The sequence below is a fragment of the Convolutriloba macropyga genome, chromosome 3 (assembly GCF_964194025.1).
Source record: "Convolutriloba macropyga chromosome 3, txConMacr16.3, whole genome shotgun sequence".
Taxonomy (NCBI): domain Eukaryota; kingdom Metazoa; phylum Xenacoelomorpha; order Acoela; family Convolutidae; genus Convolutriloba; species Convolutriloba macropyga.
In genome coordinates this window covers 81,463,567-81,474,323 of record NC_134470.1, presented here as the reverse complement: position 1 = coordinate 81,474,323, position 10,757 = coordinate 81,463,567, and the positions used below count along the sequence as shown (strand labels likewise).

At 33.9% G+C, this 10,757-nt stretch overlaps 1 protein-coding gene across 1 annotated transcript in view; it reads right to left on the bottom strand.

Moving 5' to 3' along the window:
* Positions 1-1,622: 1,622 nt before the first annotated feature.
* LOC142337335 (cationic amino acid transporter 3-like) overlaps positions 1,623-10,757 on the bottom strand; it is a 49,711-nt gene continuing 40,576 nt past the window's right edge. Inside the window, exons 9-10 of the mRNA XM_075386549.1 lie at positions 2,523-3,035; positions 1,623-2,098 (exon numbers count right to left, since the gene is read on the bottom strand). Coding sequence (XP_075242664.1) covers positions 1,731-2,098; positions 2,523-3,035 — 881 coding nt within the window. The 3' untranslated portion in view covers positions 1,623-1,730. The remainder of the gene's footprint in view (positions 2,099-2,522; positions 3,036-10,757) is intronic.

Here is a 10,757-nt window from a genome sequence, read left to right as displayed (position 1 = left end):
ATTCTAAAACTTATAGTGTTAAAAGTTTGCTACAAATAAAAGAAAATTCTAGAAAAAGAAAGTTAAAACGGTAGACGTTAATACGTGGAGACATTTTTGCATTTAAAAGGCAATCTTCGAGATCATTAGAACAAATAGTGAAGGTCAATTGAGTTCTGCACAGCTAGTACTCATCAAATAATTTTTTGAAGAAAACCTATTTCCATCAAATATTCAGAATGGGTTGCGTTTTCGAAGCACCCAGAACTGGAAATATTTCAAGAATATAATTGAGCAGCTAAGCGTTTCTCTTGATACCTTGCATCAATTTGAACTGCTTTTTGCCTAACAAGATGTGAATCAAGGTTGATGCGGTTTTTGTCCCGTCTTGTCCCAATTTAACTGATGTCGATTTAATCAGTTATTGTCAAGTGTTTGCAAACTGCATCACAAATCATTTTTTTGTTGTGTGAAACATGATAGTCAACTCAGTTATATTAATATACCAGAGGTGAGTGTTGTTTTTACATCGTTTTTTTTTACTATTCGGAGGATTAATGACCATTTTAGGTTATTAGTTGCTCTCAAACGAAATTTGTAGCAAGTATATTAAACCTCTGGTCTCTAGGCGATTTTTCGCTGCACCAAATTTTTGTAACCCATTTGACTTCGTCCTCCAGAACATGATTACCAGGTAGCGCCCAGAGGTCCATGAGTGCTCTATGAGTCCTAAGCCTTACTATACTTTAAGAATGCGATTTACCAAAGCTGCTTTGAGTAGACATTTTCATGGTGTGAAGGGTTACTGGAAAATTTTTAGAGGCAATGAAACCCGCTGCACCAATCCGATCCACACACTTACCCGCTACCTCTAACTGCCAACCCCATGTGCAGTTATCTATCTAACCCTGCTTACACCCCACCTAACTAACAACACCCCCAACCCACATACTTACCCCCTCACCACCTATCCCACATACCTACCTGCTCCCTTACCTCCTACATACCCCTCCCACCCCCCCCCACCCCCCCCCACGAAGACACACACACACTTACCTATATTCCTAACTAATGATTCGCTGTTTCTAAATATTTACTGCCCTGTTTTTACTTGCCCTGTCGTTTCCGGTATTCCGCCGGCTTGGTCTTTATGCAAAATCTTTGCATGACCATTTGGACTTTTCGAGTGACTTTTACACTCATGACATTTTTTTTGTATTGCGTGATCTCAATCTCTTATTCACGAGTGTTAGCTAAACTCAAGTGGCGGCAGTTGACTGCTGAAAATTAAATGAAGAGTGCGCCGAAATTGGTGTAATTGTTTTCACTTTAATAATCAATAGTTGTTATAGTGCTATATAATAACCTCTAATGACGTCGTTTGAAGCCCTCTTTGTGAATATAGTTATTCCCCCCTCCCAGACTGAAGCAAACTGCAAAAGATTTCAGCTCCCACTAGTAGTTTGAGAGAAATTTTTCCGACGTTAGTCAGTTATGTTTATATTTTGCAAGTTCGAGTTTTGCGAATATTTTCTCCACAGGCTTGGTTTTCTTGTTCACTATTTGGCCTATTCAAGTAAGTAATGTTATCCTGTCGCAAAATAACCACTCTGCTTTTTTATTGGCTTCGGGATGATATATAGTCAAATTTTAAGGTAGTCTTCTTGAATTTTACAAATAAATTAAATTTAATAAATGTAGCAATCCTCGTTATTTAAAATCAGCTTAGAAATACTTTTCGATTTCAAAAATCAACCATTATTAACTAAATGATACTCGCTGCGTTTGTTCGGATTTAGTTTGCTATTCTTCACAGAATATCCAAAGTAAACAACTAGTCCGACCAAACACCAAATCACAAATCGAATCCAGGTAAGCCAGTGCAGCCTGGCAATCAAGCACAGGTTACAAAATACAGCCATCATAGGGAGAAATGGGACGTTTGGAACTCGAAAGTGGGGTTCTTCTTGCTTTGGTGTAATGTTGTCCTGTGATTGGTTAGTTGCACAGCCAATCAGAGAGTAGTTAATCTTGTGTTGCGGTTGAAGTGCCACCATCAGGACTAGAGCACTGACTGTTGCTTTCAGGAGGATTATAGTCACAATGTAGAAAATGTTTCCTAAAAAATATACACTTAAAATTTGAGCAGTATACTTAACATCTTTCTTGGTTTTTTCGCCAATATCTTGTTCCTTGGTGGTCGCCTTTCCCATATTAAAACAAAGAAATTCCCCAGATGCCGGGCCAGTGGCCTGCATGATAGTATTCCTGTAACTTAGGACCCAGGATGCGAAAACTTATACGATCTACTAAACTTGATGGCAAATTTTGACGAGACTTTGTATGCAGGCCCCGAAATGCTGAAAAATGAACATAAAATGCTTTTGTTCAATATGGTCTGTTTATGAGAAATTTCGAACAATAATTAGCTCACCAAAAAGGTATTCATTCAGAGCTGTCATGTTGACATTTTCAGTCTAATAGAACTCTATGTATTTTAATTAAGAATATGTCTCTGTGATCAATTTATTTTAAATTCTCACCTCCAATAATGTCATCAAATTGATTCATGAGAAGGTAGGCAACTGGGATCAACAACACCACACATACAGACACTGCAAATACTACGAATCTATAACTGTGCACTGTCGGTGCTTCTCTTTCCAATTCGTCATCGACAGACTCGTCAAAACTAAAAATACTACTATTACGACTCATTGTCGTCTTCTCGAAGGGCGGAATCCTATTGGCTGACGAGATTGACGTCTTATCCGCGGAACTTTCCATTACGTCATTCTGCGACCGACCGAGAGCGACTGTGTAATTCGGCTTTTTGCCGTTTTCGGGTTCGGGACTGGGTTTGAAAAGGGACTCGTATTCTGGGTTGTAGCGCAATAGAATGACTGATATTGCGACGACAGTGTATGCGATGAGAGTTCCAATGGACATCATTTCGACCAGACCTCCGAGGTCGATCGCGAGAGCAAAGAAAGCGGAGAACAGTCCACAAGCTATCAAAGCAGTCGCTGGAATTTCATTATCGGCCCACACTTCACCTGAAAACAACGTGATATCTTTTTTACCACATCTAGAATTTGATGGAGATTTACTTGAAGAATCTGAAAATTTAAAGAATAAGTTTCTTTATAGCAGCCCAAAAATGTCCAGAAGTAATTAACTAACAACTTTAGTGTTTTTCAGTTCTGCAATTGTATAATTGTTCCGACCCCACTTGTGGGGGGGAACTATATACTCAAATGGGTTTTTTTTGTTCAGTCAATTTTGGCCAATCGATATATTCATCGCAGAGAAATGTGAGTGGTATCATCAAAAAGCTGGTCCAGCGTAGAATTCAAAATCAAAAAGATTTTTTTATTTTCGTTTTTTTTTTTGAGGAGTTATCGAGGATTGAAGTTTTGTGTGAACACGGGATATTTGTTCACTTTTAGTAAGATTTTTCTTCAAATTAAGATATTTTCTATAAAAATAGTATTTCAAACTTAAATTTCTTGCCAAAAAATGAACCAATTTCATGTTCCTAATAGACTAAAGGCGATAAAAGGACTAGTTCTGGTCTCATAGGGAGCTTCAATATCAAAAAAAAAAAATCGAAATCTATTCGAGAGCTCTTTTTTATAAGCTTTTTTTTGCTTTTTTAAGTCACCTAGAGACAAGTCACTTTTCATATCGAGGTTCCGTTAATGACAAACTTTTTTTGCAGTCAAATGAAGCTCAATGAACAAAAAAAATCGTTTTCAAGGAATTGCTCATTTTATTTTTTAAATTCTACTCTGAGTTTACGTAATTTTAAATGAAACTTTGAATTTCTTTTTGAGATTTTACTATTTTTTAGAGTCTTATGATATAGACTCATTGGCTAACAGTGCAATATATTCCGTAATATGAGATTTAATTGAACACATCTAGTGGTTTGAGTGGACAGCTTTTGGCTGTTAAGACTTTAAAAAAAAATTTTGAAACATTTTTCGAACATTAACACATCATAAACTTATTATCGTTAACTGTAAGTCAGTCTCTGTGATGACAGCACCATCTTCCGTCCTACTGTAATCAAATTTGATCTATCTGGCGGTTTTGTCTCCTAACTTTTAGTAATATGACTTCAATGACACAAGATTTCAAAAACTTTAAAACATTTTTTGGATATTTCCGTATTATTGGTTACTTTTGAAATCTTATCACATTATCCTAGAATTGACAGCTCCTATTGGCTTAAAGCAGACGTTCAGTGGATCACAGATAAATTTTTCAGAGAAAAGCTTATGGTTTTCAAATGGCTTCGACCTTTTCTCGCACTTCTCTACTGAACTTTTTGGTTTAAGCCTGAATTTGTTGTTGTTTTCATAGTCATAAGACTTGTTGTGATGCCTTATTAATCACCTATGCATGGAAAACATCCCCATACTCGTGTTGAAGCACAATTGAGCGTATTTATTGACTTCCGTTGAAATTTAATGAACTTAATGGCTGTTAAGAATTTAAATATAATTTTTCGAAAATTTTGAACATTAAACAATCTTAAAATTTTCGTGAACTGTTAGTCAGTCTCAGTATTGACAGAACCCACTTGCTTTCTGCTTAAGCTGAAAAAAATTTCATTGGCGGTTTTATCTTCTAACTATTAATTATATGACTTCAATAACACAAGAATTCAAAATTTTGCAAAAAAAATTTTTCGATATTTTCGTATTATTGGTTACATTTGAACTCTTATCACATTATCCAAAAATTATACACATTACCCAAAAAATATTCTAAACCCATTGGCTTGGAAAAGACATTCAGTGGATCAAAGATAAAGTTTTCAGAGAAAAGCTAATGGTTTAAATGGCTTCGAAATATTCTTCTCGCACTTTTCTACTGAAATTTTGTTTTTGCCTGTTTTTGTTGTTGTTTTCTTAATCTTAAGACTTATTGTGATCTCTTATTGAGTATCTATGCATGACAAACATCTTTTTTGTCATCATGTTATTTTTGAGCGTAATTATTGACCTCCGTTAAAAGCGTTTGAGTTTAATAGCTCTTAAGACCTTAAAAAAGTTTTTCTATTTTTTTTTGAATATTAACCGAACTTAAACTTTTTTCATGGACTGTTAGTCAGTCTTCGTAATTACAAGTTACTTTTTTATTTCTAGTGCAGCCAAATTTGACCTGTTTAGCGTTTTCATCTTCTACCTATTAGTTTAAAACTTCAATGCGATGAGTTTTCATATTTTTAAAAAAAAACTTTTGGGTACTTTTTCTTTTCTTTGGATCCTTTTGAAATCTTATCACTTTATCCTATTATTGATAATTCCCATTGGTTACGGGAAGACGTTCAAAGGATCACAGATAAAAGTTTTCAGAGAAAAGCTAAAGGTTTAAATGGCTTCGAAATATTCTTGCACCTTACTACTGAAATTTTGTTTTCGCCTTTTTTGTTGTTTTCATAGTCTTCAGACCTATTGTGATCTCTTATTGTTTATCTATGCATGGCAAACAATTTTTTTGTCATCATATTATTTCTGAGCGTAGTTATTGACCTCCGTTAAAAGCTTTTGAGTTTAATGGCTATTAAGACTTTAAAAAAATTTTTATCAAATTTTTTTTGAACATTAACCGATCTTAATTTTTTTCATGGACTGTTAGTCATTTTTCGTATTTACAGGATCCTTTTTCTTTCTAGTGCAGCCAAATGTGACCTGGTCAGTGTTTTCATCTTCTACCTATTAGTTTAAAAACTTCAATGCGATGAGTTTTCATATTTTTAAAAAAAACTTTTGGGTACTTTTTCTTTTCTTTGGATCCTTTTGAAATCTTATAACTTTATCCTATTATTGATAATTCCCATTGGTTACGGGAAGACGTTCAAAGGATCGCAGATAAAAGTTTTCAGAGAAAAGCTAAAGGTTTAAATGGCTTCGAAATATTCTTGCACCTTACTACTGAAATTTTGTTTTCGCCTTTTTTGTTGTTTTCATAGTCTTCAGACCTATTGTGATCTCTTATTGTTTATCTATGCATGACAAACAATTTTTTTTGTCATCATATTATTTCTGAGCGTAGTTATTGACCTCCGTTAAAAGCTTTTGAGTTTAATGGCTGTTAAGACTTTAAAAAAATTTTTATCAAATTTTTTTTGAACATTAACCGATCTTAATTTTTTTCATGGACTGTTAGTCATTTTTCGTATTTACAGGATCCTTTTTCTTTCTAGTGCAGCCAAATGTGACCTGGTCAGTGTTTTCATCTTCTACCTATTAGTTTTAAAACTTCAATGCCTCGAGTTTTCTTATTTTTTAAAAAAAAAATGTTGGGTATTTTTTCTTACTTTTGGATCCTTTTGAAATCTTACCACATTATCCTATTTTTGGTAGTTCCCATTGGTTACGGGAAGACGTTCAAAGGATCATAGATAACGTTTTCAGAGAAGAGCTTATGATTTAAATGGCTTCGATACTTTCCTCTGTCACTCTTTTACTGAACTTTTGGTTTTTGCCTGTTTTTGTTGTTGTTTTTTATTGTCTTAAGACTTATTTTGAACTCTTATTGATTATCTATGCACAACAAACATCTTTTTCTTTCCATCGTGTTATTTCTGAGCGTAGTTATTGACCTCCGTTAAAAGCTTTTGAGGTTAATGGCTGTTAAGACTTTAAAAATAGTTTTTCAAAATTTTTTTGGAACATTAACCACTCCTAAACTTTTTTTCGTGAACTGTCTGCCGGTCTTAGTACATTCGGGATGCCTTTTATTTCTTCTGCAGTCAAAAATAATCTGGTTAGCCGTTTTATCTTCTACCTAAAAGGTTTAAATCTTCAATGCCACTAGTTTTCATATTTCTTTAAAATTTCCGGGTACTTTTTCTTAGTTTTGGATCCTTTTGAAATATCATCACTTTATCCTAATACTGATTGTTCCCATTGGTTTAGGGAAGAAGTTCAATGGATCATATGTAAAGTTTTCAGAGAAGAACTTATGATTTAAATTGCTTCGACACTTTATTCTGGCACTTTTCTCCTGACTTTTTGGTTGTTGCCTGTCTTTGTTGTTGCTTTCATCTTCAATAACTTGTTGTAAGGTCCTATTGACCAAATTTGAATGGCAAACAAACTTGTTGTCCCATGGACGCATAATTTAGCGTATTTAGTGAATTCCTTTGAAAGCTAATGAAATTAATGGCGTTGATACCACGAGTTTTCTCAAAAATTTCGTGGTTCTAATTCATTTGTTCATATTTGATTTTTTGAAACTCCAGTGATCAAAAAGAGGAATCCCATTGCTGTTAAAAAATATTTGAACATCGAAAAGTTTTAAGTGAAAATTTCATTTTTTAATGCCTTCGACACTTTTCTCGCTCAATTTTTTTCTTGAAACTGCTGTTTTTGCCTGTTTTTGTTCTTTAGGTAGCGGTAAATTGCTGACAAGTCTTTTAAGCTTGTAATTGAGGATTGAATTAATGATGTTACCGGAATCAGTTAGTCAGTTTATAGCCTTTAGTCGTAAAGTTTATGATCTACATTTTCAAACATTTTTCAAACTTTTCAGTTTTTGTTGTTCTTTTCGTCAAATTGTAACTTATTTTCATCAATAAGAGGTGACATCCAATATCTTGTATTCCAAAAAATAACGTATCTACTGATATTATTTGTCACCGATGCTTTGTTTTTTGGACAATATGAGTTTTTATAAAAGTTTTTTTGAGCGTAGTAACAGTTCCCATTGGTTTACAAATGTGGCCCAAATAAACTTATATAACCTCTCAGGACAATTCCTGCAGCTGAAACAGTAGAAATAAGAATTGAATTAGGAATACATAATATTCAGATAATGGCTAATGATTTTAATGGTAGCAATAGTTTGTTTTCGCAAATCGTTTCTAATTTTTTTTAAGTTTTTCTTTAGTTCGTTCCTAAGGCTTAAACTACCCAAAGACAAGAACGCCTTTTGGATTCGTAGTACTGTTTTAGTAATTTATCAGGGATTTTTAGTTAAAAGCTGATGATTTTTAGGACTTTTGAATTTTCTTGGTTAAAAAAATGTTAATTAATTTTTGAATTTCGGCTACTTGATCGTTTTCTTTGTTGACTTGTAACATAGTCTCAATGAGAAAACTTTCCATCCGCTTTATAGTCAGGAGAAATTAATTTTGAGTAGTTAAGGTTTTATCTGACTGCATTTTGACGTTGTTACTATGTGCTTTTAAATTTAGATATTCAGTTTTTGCCGTGAAGTTTTTGTTCTTGCTAATTTTTTGGTTGTTTTTTTTTGTCTCGTAGTCTCTTTAAGGTCAGATCTCATTGGCGCTGTAATGAGGCATGGCATTATGTAGTTCAATTAGTAGATAGGTTGTGTAACGATTGTTTTAAACTCAAACATCTATTTTTGTTATTTCTTCATTTGGTTGACAATTAAGTCAAAAATAGAGATGAGCTCGGGTCGGAACATCATGTGCGAACGCACATTAACGAGCCGCCTTGTTAGAATATGAATTTAGTTTATTTTCCAAGAACGAATTTATTATTTTTTATTCAAACTATAACATTTCATGGTTTCAATCCTCAAAATTACACGAATCAACCGAAACATTTTTCGTGGAAACTTTGATTTTTACTTAAATCCCCGTGTAATATTGTAGACGTCTCTCGTTTATTTTGTTGAGATTGAGTCCGCTCATTGCGTCACTTTCGTTCTATCAAGTTCCAAACGCCACACCATTCACATACTACATCTTTTCTGTTCACCCCCCCCCCCCCCCCCCCCCCCCTCCTCCAGCTTAGTGGGTGCATATTATTTTCGCCCCCACACAGCACGTGTGCAATACTTTTACATAATAACTTACCATGTAATAGCACGTTCTCTGTAACTGGGGTGTGTCTAACGTACTGGGGGGGGGGGGGGGCAAACAACGGGAAAGATTACACATATTTTTGCTTAATCTGCCACAATCCTAAGCGGGCGAAACGTTTGACATGGAAAGATTTTCCCCACAATTCTAAATAACATGTCAACAAAAAAATTTCTCTGTGATTTAAAAAAATGCAAAATAGCAGAAAAGATAACATAGTATTCTATTGACCTAAGCATTACTTTTTGCTTGCTCATATTTCACATGCAAGAGATACGGTCGAAAAGAGAGGAAGTAAGCGCGTCTCTAAATTACATCTTCTTATCGGCTCCAATTTCCTGACAATCACGAGACACCGCGACTATTGTTCAGATTCCATCACGGGAAATGCCACATCAAACTCACGTGGCCTAATTGAGGAAGCAAGTTGGTGTAAATGAAAAGGTCTTCCATCGGGTGTTAAATAGAACAGCGGAGGTATTGAGTTAAATATTGGGTCATTAAGGAAATAAACCCTGTAAATAAAAACAATATAAAGAGGAAATAGATAAATTGTTGGAAATTCTTCTGCATTTTGATTAGCATAGTAAAAAGGTAATTGTAACAGAAAATGTTTGTGATGTTGACTCCTAAGTGTAACGACTAAGAAAAAGAACCAAATTTAAATTACGTAAAGAAATTTTCTGTTTCTGCGTTTTGTATTTAATCGTAAACGCGCTATGACAACAAAAAATTGCGACATATAATCTTTAATTTCTCTAATAGTTGAATTAAATTTTCTGCAATAAAACTTTACTTTGAGGCAAGATTTCGTTATTATAAAGGTCTGTTCTCTGAGATAAAGAGCGTCAAATTAAAAAAAAAATTAAAAACAAACATAGTGATAAAAATTAGGTTGAAAAAGATTGGAACACCGACTCATTAACAAGTCGATCGAGTTTATAAAACTAAACTCATTAATTATCAAAAATTCAGCGCTGCACATTTATTTTCCATAATCTTTTTCTTGTTTTTGTTTAATATGACTTTGGTATAATTAATCAGGACTAGAATACTTTGTTGCCTCATTTAAAAAAAGTGGCAACTTGGTTCTAATTTTTAGTAATTTCAGAAAAAAAACCTAATGAAAACGAAATAAAATGTTCTTGTCTGCTCCTCTCTATTCAGCAAATAGTCTTTTAAACTTGAACAAAGAGTGTTTTATCATTTCTCTCCACGATTTTCTCAAATAACATCAGCATATCATAAAGATAAGTGGACAATTTACTTTCTTAATTGCCCATACAAAATTATTTTGGTATTTTATCTGATTCATTTGATAATCCCAACAAACTCAGCTTTTCATCAAATGCAATAACACGTATTATTTGTGGACCTACATTTTTTTTAATCTTACGCGTTTTGTAACATTACATTTTAGGACCTCACGATGGGCATTGGTTTTTGATTTTCCATTTGTTTTTTGTTGCTGAAGTTTATTTGCTCACGATATGGATATTAACTTCTTTATGCATGCCCTCATTGACTATTTTTTTACACTGAGAATATTCGGTTCCGATAAAAACTAAACTCAATTTCTATTTTTACAATTGGCATGAACTTACTGTAAATACTATTCAGGCAGCAAAGCTCATTACAAAATATTCAAACTCTTTCCCCTTCAACTTTTAGAAGTGCTTTTTATCAAACCATTTTACCATGTACAGGCACCACCACATCCGCATCATAAATAACCACATGTCTTTTACCTTTACCACCACATTTTTTGTGTCGACGCACTTGCGGGGGGGGGAGGTAGTATATACTCAAATAGGTTTTTTTCCGTCAATTTTGAATTTTGGCCGATCGGAATAGTCATTGTAGAGAGTTGAGACTGGTATCATTAAACAGCCCTCCAGCGTAGAATATGAAATTAAAAATATTTTTTTTT